Source organism: Phyllostomus discolor, chromosome 3, assembly GCF_004126475.2.
Source record: "Phyllostomus discolor isolate MPI-MPIP mPhyDis1 chromosome 3, mPhyDis1.pri.v3, whole genome shotgun sequence".
Taxonomy (NCBI): Eukaryota; Metazoa; Chordata; class Mammalia; order Chiroptera; family Phyllostomidae; genus Phyllostomus; species Phyllostomus discolor.
In genome coordinates, this window is record NC_040905.2 from 65,910,466 (window position 1) to 65,930,907 (window position 20,442).

The following is a 20,442-nucleotide window of genomic DNA, read 5'->3' on the forward strand; positions in this document are numbered from 1 at the left end:
ACATGTTTTAAAATTATAGAATGCTAAAAGTAATCTTATGTAATACTTTATGGAGACGATAGTGCAGAGTCTGAAAACATAGACCAGCTAGTTAGAGAAGGCCATGTAATTTTCCAGAATCATGTCCTGGAAGATGAACAGCAAATGGTATCAAGTGGATGAAATAGCAGTTGAAATCGCAATCAAAGGGCCACCAAAGCATGTGTAGCATGTAAGAAACCATTGGCCTCTCCAGCCATGAAGCTGTAGTGACTGACTGACAGCAGCCAGTAACTCTGTAAATTGAATTTAAATGACTAACTTGTGTAATATTTCATTCCTTCAACAGCAAACAGAATGCGCCACACATAAAATTGTTAAGGGTTTCCTGATGTTCATGGGCTTTTGATTTCATTCTTAGTCCCGTGCATACACTTTCAAATAAATGCCAGATTACCAGCGGCTGAGGCTGAGAGGCAGGGAAGACAAAAGCTTATTAAAAACTAGGACCTTATATTGATGTACAAAGTACAACCGAGGGCTTGGATATAAGAAACAAAAGAAAAATTGAAAAAAAGGGGATTTAATTTATTTTACAATTTTACAAATGATAAAACAGTAACACCAATTGCTATACATAAACGATAGGGAAACAGTGTTGAACATAATGAATCTGACAGAATAAACCTTATCTTTCAATTTCACAAAGTATATAAGAAATACTCAGTAGCAATTATTCTGTGCAGCAGTGCTATCTCTGTAAACTTTTTTTCCTGCTATATACATTTGAACCACTTGTGCTTTTGCCTACACAAAGAAACAGTCTCTATTAAAAGGTGCCATTTAGATGGGAGACACAGGGCCCAAAGCCACAATCTGAAAACTGCAATTCAAATACATTGCCAGCTTGAAGACTTTTTTATTTAAATTTTTCTCTTTTTAAACATTTGGACAGACTAGACCCTTATTTTAACTCTAGGTATAGACAACATAGAATTCAGTTATAAAGTAGATTCCTCTTAAAGCATGTTAGTAACTGAAGTCTCAAAAGAACTCCTTTATCCCAAAGTGGTCTCATCTCCAGAGTGCTTCACAATACCACCCCTGAAGATGTTAGCTTAACACAAATCTAATGTGTGTATATTACAGGCTCAGTGTGTATACACACAAACACACATATATAACATTGTATATATGCATTACACATCTATTTGTACTATATAGATATATCCATAGCACATGTATAATAAAATATCTATTTCTAGGTGGACTTTATTTGGATTTTCTTTCATTAAATACAAACAATAACCTCCATTAACTCAGCTTTTAAAACATTGGTATACTGATAATGTCTGGTGGGGAAATTTCAAACTTGTAGAGGTAACAACTAACTCTATTTAACTCTTCCTACACCCCTTCCACAATTACAGCTACTCTCAACAATAACCACATGAAAACAACTCTTTTATGAACCAATACAACATTGTGTGCATTGTGACTAACTGGCTCAATTAGAAATAAATTATTTTGTTCACCCTTTTCCTGTGTAGTAGCTTAATGGCTACTTGGTATGTACACTGCCCGTAGCATGTAGAAGGCTGCTATGCTCACCACTATATCCCCAATGCAAGCATAGCATTACTGAAATGAATCACTTCTGTAAGCATATACGCAGAAATTCCCATTAGCCACTGATATACATTTCATATGATATACACTACATAAAGACATTGAAATGCCCAGTACCTTCTTTCATATAAAAAACTTCCACAGTAATTTCATCAGTCCTGTGGGCTGAATAATTAGACTTGCCCAGAAAATTCTGATACCGATTCATTGTTTTTAATTCCAGCAATGTAATAGTAAGTATAGAACAGCCTGGGTAGTAACGATGAAAATGTTTCCATGGCCCATTCATGTCAACAGCACACAACAACCATGCTTTCTAAAGGACAGGAATATTTCACAATCAGCTGCCTGAGCATTTGTCAGGTAAAGGGTTAAATCATGAAAAAGAAATAAAAAAAACCCAAACAACTAAAGCCGTGAACACATAATAGTACAAAAGAAAAACACCCAGATATTTCAAGTATGTATTTATAATTTAATTTTATCAAGATCCTTTTTGCCCCCTTATTGGTTAAATCTCATTTCTTTTCCTTATTCTTGCTGTTAGCCTTCCGTGATCTCCTTGCCCCACCCCTATAGGTAGGCCACAGTAGATCTTGAGGGGGACGTGTGGATGGAAAGTACACAACAGGGAATGGAGTGACCATGTAAAGTTTATATTCTTTGAACACTAAATGCTTTTAAATGAATTTATTCTTGAGTATTAAAAGTTCCCTGAGATGAACAAAAGTAGTCTCAGCTGAAACTGAAGCCCTTTTTGTATGCTGAACATTTTCAGAACTGGGCAACGTATTTAGAGAACACAAAGCATCGGGCGACAACACAATGTGAAGCTAAAAAGGCACTACTCAATGCGTCTATGAGATAAACTTCAATGCACAGAACAGTGAATGGCTGGGATGCTTTTGCTGTGGCCTTAAAATTGTTTAAATACCTTTGTTGAAAATACAGTAAAAATGGCAAGGTACTTTGCTGCTGCTTTTTAAAACATACTTTCAATGACTTCTGAGATGGATTTTACCTCTAAGAATTTACTTGTGATTTCAAAATTTCCATTGAATTTAAATTAAAGGCTATTCAAACAACTGATTTGCAAATTGTCAAAATTACAGTTCTATAAATTGCCTACCTACATTTGGTTTTTTAAATTAATCAGACTTTTAAACTTCACATTCAAAATATGTGCCTAATTCTTTTAAAATCCCCAATAGATAAGAGGTTAATGATAAAAGTACATTATGCTCTACCCATTTTTAGCTATGCATCTCCTTTATTCATTCGATTTTGTTTTCTCAGAGACACATGAATTCTCAGAAAATATAGTCTTCTATATCACACAGTTCTACCATATTTTTTAAAAATAATACCACATATCATTAATAATTCGAGAGCTGTACTATTGTGAATATTCTTTTTCATGGTAACATATACATATACATTTTCCATGCTATTTGATCTTTTTTTCACACTGTCTTCCCTAATAAACAAAACATACATACTCTGCGTGCTGTCCTTCTTTCCTCAGACTGCCTTGCCTGAAAAAAACAAGAAGTCATCTAAGTCGTTTCAGGCCAAGAGTAGAAGTGGGAACACAGTACTTCTGCTTTTGGGAGAAACAATCTACCATCAGAATTACCTACCCGTTTAGGATAAGTTTCCAGTAAACAGGCCTATTGGTCAATTCTGTTATATGCTAAAACATTTTAAATTACTTTATTCATAATTCCATGTGCTTTTTTGAAAACACATTAATATGATAACATGAATAAATTTAACCACAGAAAAAATGTTGGTCAATTTAATTCATACAAAGTGCAAAACACTGACACACAGTTTTATTGTTAAACTTCTTAAAATGAATCATCCCTGTTAGGGAAACAGCAGTCTTATTAGTCATGTTATTCCTGCACTAAGGACATTTAACTATGGTACGAAGAGCATGCCACTCTTTTCATTTGAATAAGGGGGAGGATACTAAAGAACTGGAAGTCACTTTTCTGCCCTGTCAGTCAAACATTTATTCTAAAGGGCAAAATGCTTCCACAGAGTTATTATGAAATGTAAAAACTGTGGAGGTCTTGAGTTTGGAAAATTTAAAATATCTAGAGAGAACTTTCATGTTGATAGAATAACACATTAATACATTATTTTCATGGGAGGAGAATGGTTCGTTGTGTAGAAGCATCAGTATAATCTTTGGTACCAAAAGTACATTTTTTCCAGCTAATATTACCACCTCAGGTGACATAGAACACCTTTCCTCTAGAATGGCTCAAGATTACCAAATGGTACAGTTTACTGGTACCTTCTACACCAATGGAAAAAAATCTGGAGGTTTAGAGTTGTGCAAAACAAACCTTTTTATCAAAGACATTGTGTGATTGCTCTTTAAAAATGTAAGAACTTTAACCATGATTACTTGAAGGTTATTTATGTCATTCACATTTGTCTTAGAAAGGATTTCTAAGCACCCCAAATACCCAATCCAAAAGAGATTCCAGACAAATAAAAACAGGAACAGAAACATAATTCACCATAGGACTCAGACTCTCAACTGAAGGCATTTGCTTGAGTTGTTTAAATTTATGAATCTCACTGATCAAACTGTTTGCGTCTTCCTATCTGCTGACAAGGATGGTTAATGTCCCCAAGGGCGGAGTTGTGTTCCTGGGTTCCTCTTCTCATGTGCTTGGCGTTGCAGCGGCAGCCTGACAGTAATGAACATCTTTGCCTCGGTAACTAATGATGAATGCATTGTTGGATCTTGTAAACAGTACTGATTATACATTCAAACTGTGTTCTTCGTGGAAGTGGCACTTACTAGGACCCTTGAAGTCAAGATATTTAATTTTTAGAGCACTTTGCAGGTTTTTCATCAGCTGGTAGTGGATTTCTCAAGAATGTCCTTTATCACCTTTCAGGTCATTGGTGAATGCTGAAACCCAGTTTTGTTTTGGATCCTATTTTCAAATCTTAGGAAGTGTCTTCAGAAAAGAAGTGCATATTCAGCTTGTCTGTTTCCAAATGTGCTTTATTGCTTTACACACTTCCCTGTTGTCAGTTTCAGAGCGCCTCTATTATGTAGCACATTCAATGTTTTGAATTCTAATGGCATTCTGTGAGGACTTGCATTAGAAAAGTACCTATATTTTAAGTCATCGTAGTAATGATATTTGACAGCTTTTCCATTCAAATCCTTAGGGAACGGCCAGAATCCATACAGGTGAATTTCATCACAGAATCTTGTTGCAAGTGTGTACATGAGGAGGCCTGTACTGGGTCTTTTGATGGGAACTTTGTTTGTCAGCCAATAACTGGAAAAACACACACACAAACACAGAAACAAGAATTTAGAGAATCATACTACAGCGTCTATAGCAAATATACTACGTATAATTAAAGTAAATGAAAATGAAACTTGAAAAATATCTTTATGAATAACATTCGAAGTATCACTGAAGAAATATATCTGTTAAGCATCTAGAATATTAATGAGTTTTCTTTATTTTTCTTAATCCTTGATTTCTTTGCTTATTTTTGAGGTCACATAATTAGCCAGGTCACCTGAAATGTACTTAAATATTGCTGTGTAATCCCGTATTTAAAATAAATTAGTAGCAAACATTTGCATACTCTACAGAGCAGAATCCTCTCAGGAAGCGTGAAATGTGCTGTGAGAGACGCGGTCGCGTGCAGTGACAAAGTGATTCTTCTGGGAAAAGGGAACATAAAACTAGGTCTATAGTTTTTTCAAAATCTCGTATTTAAATTAAAAATTCAAACAAATAAATGCTTTACCTGTATTGTGCTAACATATTCATTGTTGGTTGTCTAAGTCACACTTTATTAAGGCTAATTAAAAATACTGTCTCCACCCACAAAACAGCACAAAACACTTAGATTTGTAACTAGGCCACCATTTATGCAGTTTAACATTTTGTAAAGTTGGTAAAACACAATTCAGTGCTGATAAATATTTCATGCTACTCATTTTTAAAGGTAATAAAATACTCCAGAGTGTTCGGGCCCATCACTGTTGCCACACGATGTTCACCTGACAAGCATGCAGGCAGACTCAAGAAGCTAATCTGGAGTGGAAGGGGGTTGCCAACAGTTTTTCACAGATTCATTGCCTTCTGCTAAAGAGTAAGGGTATACATTTTGTGTTTCTTTCAAAGTTACCCGGTAATAAATAGATTGTGTGTTTTTTTTTAAATTTTGGTTTTGATTGACATCTCTTATTCGGGGAAATATATCCTCTGCCATCCAAATGTAAGGGGAAGGTTGCTGGATTCTGGTTGTTGTGGTATTTAAATACTTGCCTTAGATTTTACATAATATTATTTCCTATTTAAAAAGGATTTGTGAAGCTTTTCAGGGAAGAACAAATATATCTAGACTATTGAATATGAAAAAACAAGATTTTATTTTATTTCATTTGATGGAGAAATACTGGACTTTCAAACCTCACTATAAACACCAAAAAACAAGAAAAATACACTTTACCATTATCATTCCTTTTTTTTTTCCCCTTTGGCCCCTCCTTCAAACCAGAATTGACCTCTCACATTTTATTGTTTTCCTGGGTCACATGCTAAAATGTGCTAAGCAATGTGAAATGCATTATTGACCTTTTGTTATCACAAGTGTTTTAAGAAAGACTATTCTCAGTAAAGAAGGGTTATAAAGAATTTTCAGAGAAGAACATCTAGGAATTTGTTTTTGATCCAAAGATAGCTGAACGAGCAGAAACCACACCACCCATATTAGTATCACTGTGACGAAACCACCAACATTGATTTCATGTCTACAATCTAAACAATTCGAAGAGACTGAGCTACAGCCTGAAGTTCTCTCAGCCCTGAGAAAGCAAGCGGTTATTATAGGAAAGTCTTGCCCATGTTATCTATGGGTGGTTAAAAATGTCAGTGGATGTAGTTGGTTAGTTTTAAAAACGCATTTATTTTTAAAAATTTCAAGTGGGTGAAGTGCAAACTCAGTGAACAAAATTATTTTCATCAGGAAGCATCAATGATTGGAAATAGTTTGGCAATATGAAGGTCATACTGAATTATGTATTTTATTCTAAGGTGAGGGAAAACATAACTAGTGGGCAACAATATAATGCTATCTTATTTGCATGGGAGTGAAAGATCACATTCAATGTGACCTCATGATCATATTATAAAAAATTGCTTTCCGTTTCTTAATTCTGGTGAGATTTACTGGACTGTACTTAATTATGGTTGGTTATAGAGAAAAATACCAAAGCAACTTCTATATGTAATACAAATTAGCAACTCTAATGTTGGAACATATGCTGAAGGCCATATTATCGGGCTAAGTATTTGGATGTCACTCAACATTTTTAGATCCAGGCACCTTTTGAGATACCACAGACAATTAGTGAGGTTGTCTTTTTACCCTCAAGTACCTGACATCTTAATGCAGAGCAGGCAAATGAGCATTATAGAAACATTAGTACACCTAGGAAAATGTAATCCAAAAACATAATTCTTGTGGCAATTCTCAACTCTATGATGTGACTTCAGTGAGGAATTTACAGAAGAAATAAATGCATTTTTAATAGGGAGGATATTACCTAGAAATTAATATTAATAAAAATTGTGTTTTGAAAACTAAATCCTGATCACAAAACATCCTATTTGAAAATAATTGGTAGAGATACTTTACAAACTTGCTGTGTTTTAATCTATGTAGTTGAAATACTGTTATTAATAAACTTTCTTTTAGAAATGTTAGCAGAAGAAGAAATGAAGCTTTGTGATATTTGGCTTGTAGCAATTTGAATAATTTTAAAGAAAATAAATTACACATTTTTCAGGACATTAAAAAAACACAAACTAAATGCCACTTATCCTCTTGAATACTTTTAGAAATCACAAGCAAATAGACTTTAATAAATGGCATCAACATGTAACAACTTAAAAGAAATTAAAGTGGGTCAAGAAATAAAGGCTCAGGTAATAACATTCTGTGAAATTATTACTAACAATTTATTATGTGTTTATTACAAATCTAATGTTATGCTTGAAATTTTATAGGCCAATTTAATTATCAGGATTCAGTATTTGCCCCAAAACACATTTCACATGTGAAAAAGAAAAAAAATGAATATTCTTTAAAAGTTCTATTAGCAGGTCAACTTTACAAGACAAAGCCCAGAATAACATCTGGAAAGCCATATTTAAAAATTTTTAATTTTAAGTTATTAAGTTTTTAATCTTAATTAGGACAACATTGGATTGAAACAACTGCATTGATAAAATAATGAACTACTCATATTTAGTATAGCTGTTATAAATTTGATCTCAAATTCTTCTGTGTTGTATATTAAAATTTAGCAATGTTTTCAAGTCAGGAAATAATCTTGTTTCCATATATGTATTTATTTTTACAAATAAATTAATTTTTAAAATTATAAAATAAATGCAGATTTTTTATAGAAAAATGAAGGGAAAAATAAATGAAAAAGAAAAATATTAGCTATAATCCACCACATAAAGATAACTGTGATACTGTGTAGCATCCTTTTTATTCCCTGGCAGTTTTGGATATTACAATATAATTTAGTCATTCATAGACACACAGACAATATTAATCATCAGCTAGGCTGTTTTATTTCAGATATTATTAATTCCCTTTCTCCCTCCTTCCCTTCCTTTCTGTTTTAATATTGTAATACTCTGTCTTGCATGAAACAAACTCACCTTAGATTTTGTGTGTAAATTAAAACTTTCTTTTTTAAAAATAGATGTAGTCATTGCACTACTCAGTATGGAAGCTCTGTGCTTGCTCAGCAAGGTGTCTTATCTACTGTCCCATTTCTTATTTCAGGCACACTCAATGCTTGGGATGCCTCTACCCACCAAATCAGTGTGCTATAGGTGACCATATTTATGATTATAATGCCTGGGCGTGAAATAATACTTTTTAAGTCCTTGAAAAAGCTAGTTTATTTATTTGGACATTGGTTAATAATGTTTAACATGTAAGCTTATTATGACCATATGAAAAGAAAGTAAATGTGGAAGAATATAGCATCGAACTTGACACAGAGTAAGTAGTAGTTGAATTTCAGAATATCCCACAACAACCCATTCTTCAGCCCTACTCACACATCCCACTTCTGTCTTGGCACCTTTTGTATCTGCGTATTGACTGGAGAGTTGAGGTCACATTTCCTTAGTTGAGAAACAAAACCATATGTCTTTGGGGTGTTCTCTACCTCTAAGATTCTGCTGCTGTTCCAGATCTCCTCCCCCATGAAACTGCACAGTCCCTGACAGGTTCCTGGTCCTGCTTGGCTCCCTCCTCCCTGTTTTGCTCCCTTTACCTTCTTTCAGGTATGATGTACTGCAAAGCAGTTACTCGAGAGTTCTTGATTGTAAAGCCAGCAATATATTATATTTTATCTCATAATAAAATCAGATCATAACCACCTGATGAGTCAAAATATATGAGTATTTCAGGCAACTGACATTTTTAAAATAAAAGCAAAAAATGTTACATACAACATACTCAACATATTGATTAATTTGTATTTATATTTAAACAAAGAAGACTTCAAGTTTAGAAGTACTATTCTTCCTCTTAAAATATTATTCTAATGATTAAACATGAACATTTCTAGATGAATCTGAATAAAGAGTATGGAATCTCATTCTGCCAACACCTTTAAACCTAACGTTATATGACTTGCAAAGTTTCTATCCTTGAGCCCAGAAATTCTTTTATCTGGAATGAGAGGTGGAGTGCCTACATAACACAGTGCACTCTTAGTTCAGAAGTGGCTTCTCCATTTCTCCTCTCTTGTTTAATCTCACAACTGGGCTTTGTGCTTGGTTCCACAGGAAGATTCTGTTAGAGGTGTAATATAGCCTCTGCTTCTAAAACATCTATGAAAACTTGAGATATTATAAAAGAATTAGCTTTCTATAGTTCATCACCCAAAATATATACCCCACCCTTAAAAAGCTAATCATTTTATAGTATCTGAATAATATATATGGATTTTCAGGGATTCTGTCCTACACATTCGTCAGTCTTGGGCCGTTTCATTCTTTGGCGGGATTTGTGTGGACAGGCTATGCAATATAAAACTGAAGGCAGTCACCCCCGCACACACCGAAACAGAACATCTCTGATGTTTTGCTTTCAACTATTCAAATAGTCATCTTGTCGTATTCCCAGTCTGCAGTATGCTACAAAACACAAATTCATGTTTTAAATTGCATAAACCTTAATTTTATTTTAAAACTCTTTTAGTAAAATCTGTGATACTTTTTTAAGACTATGGATTTGTCTTGTTACAAAAGTAGGGTTGATGATCATTTTAAAAAATATGACTTCCTGCACTGTTCTTAGAATAATTGGATTCACCATGAATTAATTAACACTTATATTGTTCCAGAGAAGAAAAGGTGATGATCTTAAATATGCTTCTCCTGTGAGGAAACAGAGTGACAGAGAAACATATTTTACGTGATTTGGCAAGCTAGGAGTAAACCCAGGAGTAAAAACATAAGCAATTTATTAAAAAGTAGCCATGATAATCATAATTTACTGACTATTCATAATGGTCAGAGATAGTGTTATGAGCATTAAGTATGCTGTTGGTTTTTTTCTTCATTTAATCCTTACCACAAACTACAAATAGATATCATTTCACAGATGAGGAAACCAAGGCTTGGGAAGGTTACATAACCAGTTTAAACTCATGGAGATTGGAGGTGACAGAACCAAGATTTAAGCCCATGTCTATCTGGCTATGATGATTTTAATTGTAACTAAAAAGGAATTGATTTCTTTAGCGTCTCAAGAGCATTCAGCTTGAAAAAGCAAGTCATTAGCAGTATTTTTAACACTGACTTCACATGGAGAAAAATAAAAGTTTGTGTGGTGTTTTACACATGACCATTTTGGGGGTTTTTGTTTTAATTAGAGGTAAATAAGCCTTGACAAATACACAGGACACATTTTTCCTAAGCACAGTCTCAAAAGTGTTTGAAATCAGAAGAGGATTTTGTAGTTTCAATAAATAACTCATTTAACCACATTGCAAATGCCAAAGGTAGTTACTCTGTATCAAAGGGTAGGGATTTCCATGCAGATTTGAACAACACTTCTTGAAATATGTTGATGAATATGTTCATGAAAATGAAAGCAGAATTTTGTAGCCTCGGGAGGTCAACTTGTCAATTTTCTTCCTATGAGCCCTTTGTGTGCAGAGCCCTGTATTAAGGAGGTGATAAAGAGAAAATAGAACATCCTTTCTGCGGAGGCCTTCATAGCCTACGTATGGAAAATGTTTTATCTGCCACACCCTAAACCTAATTCATCAGAGGCATAAGGGACTTATGGCATGGGGAAAACTAAAGTAGTTTCTACTACTTCTAAAGTAGTAGAAATACTACTTTAGACCTAATAATCTCCATATTCTATTTGGTACCCATTTGCTATTTGATGTCCCCTATAGGAATCAGACTTTGACCTTCAGTCTAAATGTCATCCTTTTTCTTTTTATTTGGCCAGGTCCATAGTCGGTTTATGTGTAGATGTGATGTTAAGAAATTCTAGATCTACCTATGCTATGTTGGTTTTGCCAAGTATCTCATTTTATTAGTGAACATAGAACTCTTATTACTGTGATGTTAGTGATTCTATTTGAAACTTAGTTTCAAAGTACTTTTACATGAACCTCATAAAATCCTGTGATATATGCTATAGTATATATTATCATCCTTACTTCACAGAGGAAGCAGTTAATTGTTCAAGAAGTAAAATAGTTTGTCCAATTTTGCTCCACCATTGGTACATTGATATATGTTTCACAGCAGAGACTAAGAAAGATAGTTACTGATATGCATTATTTGCTCATTTCTGTGGTGCAAATATTCCCATCACAGCTAATTTCAAACTTCTCCCCTGATGTCAGTGAACACTGAAATGGGAAGAGATGGTGTGACCTGCTCTTGCAAGCCACTACAAGCCAGTTCCATTACGTCATTGGCTGCAGAAAAGACTCAGAAAAAATCCTCCTGACCTGTGGTTTCTTAGTGTTTGTACAAGTAAATTCAAATTTAAAGAAACTTGCCTTCAAAAAATTTCCAGGTAGTTATTTCTTTTTACCACATTTATAAAGAGAGAAGATGGAGAAATAATTTGCATCTCTGGAAAGATAGCTTCACTACATACTAATGGAGAACTTCAACATTATTATATAATAAGATAGAAGTAAATGAATCAATTTTATCTCATGACATTTTAGCACAGTGGTGAATACACAGCAGGTCCTTAATGAGTGCTTACTTAGTTTCTTTTTGCTGGCATTTTGGAGATGCATGGTGCTAAAATAAATGGAGCACACCTATGGCTTGGCAATCCCTGAGTGACAACATTCAACAGGGGGAAAGCCCTGAAAAAGCTACAGTCTTGGCTCTGCTTTACCCTTCACTAACGATGTGATCTTGGGCAAACCCCTTAAACCTACTCATTTTCAGATTACCAACCAAAACATGGGATTCTTAATATGGTTTCTACCACATCTAAAACTCCCATTTGTAAAAATTAACAAGTCAGCTGATGTCATATTGAGGAACATGAACGTTCACCCTGCGCTGGCAGTGGTCTAATCTTTATGTTTTGCATGATGTCATTCACTACTAACACTTTTATAATGTGCGATCTAACTAACATGCATCATTTCTTTTCAATAACACTACGAGCTGTTTGATAAAACCATTCCTGCTGAAAAATTTAACATACTGTGATACTTACAAATAAGTAAGATTTACTTAAATTTTTTTATTATATAAAAAAATTTTAGTGCCTAAAACTTATAAAACTATCCACTATAATTTCAAAAATAAAGCTAGCAGAAGAGAATGATATAATATAGGAAAATGGAATTTTGCTGAGAAATTAGAACAATTAAACAAAAGTAAACAGAAGAATCCTTTAGACTTTATTTACTGTGTCAGAAACCTGAATGAAATTTAAATGAATCACACCAGAACTGCATCATGTTAGTTAGATTTTAGTGAAGGAGAACTTAAGAATAATTATCATATATAAAGGTATTCTAACTCTATTTTAGAACTTCTCAAAGATAATGCTTAAAAACCTGCACTGGTGTGTGGAGGTTATGGCAAAAAAATTAAGTAGATGTAATGCTACAGGTTTTAATAACCTTTTCTTTTAACCTAATGAGTTCTGAAAGACAACTGAAACTGAAAATCTAACTTGTGAGAATGAAGAAGTGGTGATGCCCGGGTGAAATACTGGCAACGTAGAAGGAGGACAGCCTTCTGAAGCATGATGACGGAGTTAAATACGACTAATGCTGCAGTGCCTTTTGCATGATCCTTCTTATGAGTTGCTTATTGAAAATCAACAATTGGGAAAACCTTACATTTGTCTTATTGAGATGAAAAGGAAACAGTAAAATTATTTCTCATAAGATGTAGAGAAATAAAATAAAATAAAATAAAATAAAATAAAAGAGGAATTAAAATCAAGTGGGGGTAGGTAATCCCCAAACCTAAGAACAGTGAGTTTGATATTGGAAGACGAGAATGACAGTTGTATTTTACGCATGCAAATTTTTCCTCTACCTAAATATTTATTCCAAGGAGGCACTTAGAGATTATACTTCCACATTCCTCAGCCAACATAAGAACCAATTCCCAATAAAAGTTCATTTTACTATTATAACAAAATGTAAACAACTTTTTTAATGGCCTGGTGACCTTAGTTAAGCTTAAGTTAGACTATTTTCAAATATATATGCTTAGTTTATGTCAATAAGTAAGGTTACATTAACCTCCTAGATAAGAGTTGTGCAAAACTCTATTTCAGGAGGAGTAAGGACAAATACATGCAATCTATAATCCATTCAATAATGTAAAATGCTTGCTAGCAAAGTGTACAAACATCAGCCAAAGATCAGAGTTCTTCTGAAAGCCCATTGAAGTAATGGAATCAAGATAGTCATAAGCAAGCTCAAAGTAGTTCTTTAAAGCTTTCCCAGCAAGTATCAACATAATAGCAAGTGGGGAGTTTAGTCAAATTTAGGTCATCATCCTCTATTTTTATTCTTGCCATAAAGGGTGTGATGCTGAAGGAACTGTCTATTTAGACAACTATGTTGTCTTTAGCATAAACTCATCACTCAGTAAAAGGCATTTTATAAGCATATATGTTGGGAAAGGACCCCCCCCCCAGCTTAAAAACAAAATAAAATAAAAACAAAAGAAAACAATGAGAATTACTAAGGGAATACCAAGGATGCAGGTTTGGGGATATGAATTATACTCCAAAGCTACTTGTCACTAGAAAAATACTGCTGTAATTCTGCTCCACAAAATTAATTAGGGGGTAATTTTAAATTTTTATATACTAGTAAGGGCTATAAGGTAATTATAATATTTTTCATCAAGTCAAATGTCAGTTAATACTTGTTTTGCTTTCTCCAGATGTCAATATTTATTGGATGCAAGTCCAATCTAGGGATCAGTGTAATTTTCCTCCTTTTCTCTTTTTTTAGCTTTAATAAATGCTGATCCCACCCTGGTTGGTATACCTCTGTGGATTGAGTGTGGGCCTGCGAAACAAAGGGTCGCAGGTCCCATTCCCAGTCAGGGCACATGCCTAGGTTGCAGGTCAGGTTCCCAGTAGGGAGTGCGTGAGAGGCAACCACACATTGATGTTTCTCTTCCTCTCTTTCTCCTTCCCTTCTCTCTAAAAATAAATAAATAAAATATTTTTAAAAAGAATAAAAAATAAATGCTGATCCCTTCCATGTATTTTTAAGCAGAATCACTTAATATAAAAATCACATTTAAAGTAATTGCTGGATGGAAGACCATTAGTGGAGATTTAAAAGAAAAAAGAATGTTCTTGTACTTCTGAAAAAATAAAGCAATCAGGAATATAGCTATACAGACAATTACATTATATAATACCCTATTCTTTGCAATGAAAAAATATGAAAGTGAAAACAGTACTACAAAATCTGGCTAATGTTTAACAAAATGCACCTTGTCTGAGACTTTTCCTAATGATGTTTACCATAATATTCAGTCAAAATGCAACATTGAAAGAATGAATTTGGACCCATTCCTTATACCATTTGCAAAAATTACTCAAAATGAATCATAGGCCTAAATTTAAGAGCTAAAACTCTACAGCTCTTAGAAGAAATACAGGAATAATGTAACACAGCTTTAGGCAAAGCTTTCTTTAGTATTACACCAAAAACACAAGTGATAATAGAAAAATTAAATTGGACTTTATCAATATTAAAACTGTGTTTTCAAAAAAGAAAAAGAAAAAAATCCCACAGAACAGGTGAAAATATTTGCAAGTGACATATCTGATAAGGGACTTACATCTAAATATATATAAATACTCTTACAACTCAATATTGAATACACAAAAATACTCAACTTAAAAATGAACAGAGGAATAGAAGTTTTGCCAAAGAGGATATAAATTGCCAATATGCATGTGAAAAAATGGTCAATATCATTAGCCATAAAAGACATGTAAGTCAAAACCACAATGAGATACTTTTTCACATCGACTAGAATGGTTATAATAAAAAAGACAAATAATAGTGTGTTGACAAGGAGGTGATGCAGTTGGAATCTCATACATTGCTGGTGCTGTGTATGAGAGTAAAATGATGTAGCCCTTTTGGGACAAGGTCTGGAAGATTTTCACAAGGATAAACCTAGAGTTACCTTACTCTGCAGAAATTTCACTCCTAGGTATGAGAGTCTCTCCTCGACCAAACTTCAGTGAGGCTCCTCTGCACCCTCTTGTTATCTAGGCCACTATGGCCTTCTTTGTCCATTCTTGCTGGGTCTAGTTTTAGCAAGAATCCTGCCAAGTTAGTTTAGAAAGAATCCCCCCACTTTTGATATCTGACTACCCTTTACATCTGATCAAACATTCATCCCTCCCCTTGTTCCAGTTCACTATGAAATATGAATTTATATACAAATGAAATTTAATATATTATTAGAAAAGGTCAGTTGCATTACCTATGCATATGGCTATTAACATTTAATTAATGAATTTGAGTTCAGTTTAATTTAGTTCTTGTTTTTGTTTAAAGAACTTGATGAAGTATTGCCTACATTATAGGACTAGGACTTAAAAATCACCTAGGAAAACAAAACAAACCAAAAAATCTATAGTTACTTTTTTAAACTTGTTACATTTTAAAAGGCAAGGAGAAAGAATCATGTTTCTATCTGGAATGTGAACTATACAATTCAAGTTAATACAGCAATCATGAAATTCATACAAAATTGAGAGGCAGTGGCCTAAGACAACCATTTTCATACTATTTGTTTTTCTTTAAGCTATACTGATATAATAGAAATTCAGGAATGAGAGTAACAAAACTTTTTTCCCCACTTTGAATAAGAATGGAAGTTGATGGAGATAATTAGCTAAGGATTCATAACAATAAACTTATCAAGAGAGTGAAACATAAGTTTCTTTAAAATGAAAATGCAATTGAGATGGCTTTTTGTTGTTGTTGTTCAAAGCAATTTTTCTGTAAAAAAAAGGCATCTTAAATCACTTGTCTAATGATTGATTCTACTTGAAAAAACAAATCCAAAGACAGGCAATCTGTGGGAGCCGGCTTACAGAGCGTGTGTACGGTATTCTTGACCTTCTTCTTTTCTTTGTTAGTACATTCACGTAATATCGTCTTGTATGCTAACTGCAATTTCATTTGTAAACTTCCTGGATGCATGAGACACCCATAGAGTGCAGAAAGCAAGAGATCAACCTGGGAAATATACAGGTTCAGAAAAGGACTATACACCTACTAAAGAATAAATTACATTTATTTTGGAATAAGTGTAATTAGGCTTAAAATATTAAGAAATCTCAGATTGACTCTCACATGGTCTTTCTTAACTAATAAAGACACCTCTAAAATGTCTAAGTTGTTAAAATGTCTCAGTTGTTAATATTCATCCTTTCAAATAAGAGGACAAATGCAATGCAACAGCAAACTGACTACAAATCATTGTAATTTGTGGGCACTCTGTAAGAGCTGTCCAGAGGACCCTTCACCTTTTATTGGCATGAAAACAAGCCCTTCATCTCTGGCCCAGCAATTGTGGATGGATGCAAACTCAGGATCTCAGAGACTGAGCTTCATATCAAAGAAACATTAATTTAGAGAACCTGAGAGATAAGAAGATGCCAGAGTAGGCCACCCTGTAGAGTTCCATAAGTAAATAAGAAAATGTACCTATTAATATCCTCAAAATGGCTGCCTACGCGAAAGTCTTTGGTAAATCAGATCCTTGGCCACCTTATCGGGACCAGTGATTATTCAGTGATGAAGATAAAACAGGTGTGTTTCTGAAGTGGCGTGGAAGTAGAAAAAGCATAGTAAAATTCTAATTATTTTGATAGAGTTTAAGTTGTAGTATTTAACTTATTTAAGAAGTGTATGAAATTTCGTGGTTTTCAAATGGAGCAAGTTTAAAAAATTTGGGGGATGATCTATGAATTTTACCTGAAAGTATTTTATAAAAGTGATATTAAACTTTCTATGCCAATGGTATTGAATGTAGTAATGAACATGGAGATAAGAAGTGCATCAATGACTGCCTTTGTTCACATTTTGGTTATGCCTGTAGCATATGGAGTTCTCAACTCCTTAAGGGTTCAAGAATTCAGTGTTATCTAATCTAGACCAACGGCCAGTTAGTTTGGTCTGAAAGACCTTTAATTTAAAGGAGGCTAAAATATTCATTATAATTGTTCTTCCAACAGCAAGAATTTTCAGGTCAGAGACAAGCTCTGAAAATACAGGGCTGTGACTGAACTTGGACATTAAGTGGCCTTTTAGATCTAGCAACTGGTTATGATAAGAAAAGTAAGTTATATTACATAAAATGGAATATTAATGTATAAATAAATGTGTATTTTATAGCCATGGACTTAAGATTTGCCTTAGGTAGTCTCTTTTTAAAATCGTTTTTTAAAAGAAAAGAGTATGTATTTATAGCTTAGGAGAGCTTTCTCTGAAACTGAATTACCAGTAAGGGTCAATTTAAGTTGCCTATATTAAGGTCAACAATATAATTATAATTAGAGTATTTTGACCAGAGAGAAAGAAACATGGGCAACCTGATATATACGAGACACACTACTTAAAAACCCTCTTTTCAAACTGTGATGGAAGTTTGGTTGGTTTGGAATGACCTAAATCTCTTTTTTATACGCGGTTCTACAGACTAAAGAAACTGAAACTCCACTGCAGTGCTAAGTGACGATCTTCTGGTTTTTATTGTCACACAGTCTGGCCACTTGCCCTGTTCCCTGCCTCTTACCATATTTAAGAGCTGACTATATATTCCAATGTGGGAAAACACTGCTGCTTTTCAAGCAGAAGTTCTACATAAGTTTAAATTTCCAGTTGATTCATCAAAACAAAGCTGGTTCAGAAAGGGGAAAAATTACAAATTGCTCACATCTGTTCAACCTAAAACATTATTCATACTCTGCCAATGGTGATTGCTAAGCCATCTGGGGAATGTGATAGGTGTTTGGGGGGGAATCTGTCACAGAGCAATGAGGAAATGACATGTGTGAAACTCTCAAGGTTATTTCATACTTCAGGGATGGCTTTTTGGTATTTTGGAATAGACATGTTCTGAATTTATATATGCACGAACTAGAAACACTTCTCTACTAAACAATTTTGCATAGTAACCATAAACATAGTTGTTAAATTAATGAATTATTGGAATCAAGAGATTCTGAGATAAGCAAGTGAAACAAATTGTTATATATTATAGGAAATAGAACATTCCATTCTAATTGATAGTGAATATATAAGTATAATATCAAGTGTGGCTATATAATATACAATAATTATATGTCACATATTATGCTTACATTTGAAATCAAACATACATAATATGTGCAAAAACGCATGTAAATAAACATATGTAATGCATAAGTACATATATACCTCATTAGCTATGAAAATACAGGGTCCAGCAAAAATAATACCTCCTTTTATTACAGAAATTTTTATTACCAAATCATAGGCATGTAATTCTGTAACATAACAATATCACACTCAAGAACACCATATGACATTCTAGGTGAAATATTCAAATTGAAACTAAATTATTACACCCATATTATTACCCTTCCAACCACACTGAAGCAGGCGTTACTTCTGCCAGACCCTGTATGTATGTATGTGTATATATGTACATACACACACACACACACACACACACACACAAACATCCCACAGGTATATAAATAATTATCTAAGTATCAGAATACATAGTTAAATGTTGCTTTAAATAAAAATAGTTTGGGATAGTACGACTTTTTAAACTCTACTGTTAGCTGAATCAAAATTTCTATCATTTCCTTTTTGCTATTAAAAGGAAGTCTATTGTTTCCAGTGCAGATGTATATGATTCCTAATGAAACTGTCTGTCATGAGGCATTTTTGTTATGAGACTTATTTCAGCCAGTTTTATTTTTAAAAGTACCAAATTAAAACATAAGTTTGTTACTTGACCATTTCCTACATTTCAGAAACTTTTAATAGGAACTCAGAAAAAGAGAAATTCACTCTAAAATTGACTTAGTGCCACCTATTTGGACACACTTGAGGGACAATGCATGTTACTTTCCCATCAAGAAAATGCTTATATAGTTACTGATGTTATTCACTGACCTTCTCTTGACATCCATGGCACAAGTAAGAAATTTTTAAGTTCTAGTATACATTTTGGTGTTAGTGCTATAGATAAAAATGTTGAATAGAATAAGCAATATCAAGGAATAAATATGAAATAAATTTTTTAAATCTGGATTGTGGAACCAGTTGTTTTCCAAACTTTTCATTGAAATATTTTTGGGGATCTATAGCAATTTTGTTTCTGTTGAGGAAAGAGGACAGAAATGCATATTTTAAATTTGTACAGCATCCAAATACTCTGTGCTCCTCTCAACTACAGATCAAAAGAAATATTGAACTAGTCTGCCTCCAGAAAATGCTCAGCAGTCCAAGATCAGAAGAGGTATGGGATCGCTTCCACTAATGTGCATATGTAGTGTAGACCATCCTGCTGAAAAGAAATCACATTCAAATGTGACCGGAGCTGTGTATTTGTATTCATCCCACCATGGAAACAGTCCGAATGCTTTCCTCGGGAGACTTATGTATCTCACTGACAGCTGCAGTGCCACAATATGCTGAAGTGGCTCATCCTGACAGGTCATATCCTGGATTTCACATTCTGAATGGCAGCTGGGGTGCCAGAGAGTTTTTTTCACAGTGGGTGGGCCCTGTATTTAATCAGGCCCTCCCTGGCTTCAGAGACAAGCTGCATGTGTGGCTGCAGGCCACTCTAAGAAGTCCAAGATGTACCTTTGTCACTCCCTAAATTGCAGTGACGTTCACGGCAGCAATCTCTGTGGTTCTATAAGAACACTGCAAAGTGCCTTTTAAGAGCACACATTTCCGGTGTCCGGTTGTAGCTTTCCTCAGATGCCACCTGCAGTATTCTCACCATGTACATCTCTGGTAAACACTGGATAAGGGATTCAAGTTTCAAACTGAAACCTGTATCTACATCCATGTCTCTACGTATGTACTGATGTGTAAACTGAAGTAAAAGCTAAAACACCTTGATTTGCAGTTCCGGGTCATCTCACCAATTGGAGTGAATGTGTGATTGCAACAACAAAACGTGAGTCCACTTCCAGTCACTGGAGAGTGGATTACCTGTCCCAGCTGAGTCC

The 20,442-nt window shown here is 34.1% G+C and overlaps 1 protein-coding gene across 1 annotated transcript in view; it reads right to left on the reverse strand.

Moving 5' to 3' along the window:
- Positions 1–549: 549 nt before the first annotated feature.
- The window catches only part of ST8SIA4 (ST8 alpha-N-acetyl-neuraminide alpha-2,8-sialyltransferase 4), a 90,549-nt gene continuing 70,656 nt past the window's right edge, over positions 550–20,442 (reverse strand). The window contains exon 5 of the mRNA XM_028516950.2: positions 550–4,922. Within this exon, the coding sequence (XP_028372751.1) occupies positions 4,640–4,922 (283 nt within the window). The 3' untranslated portion in view covers positions 550–4,639. The remainder of the gene's footprint in view (positions 4,923–20,442) is intronic.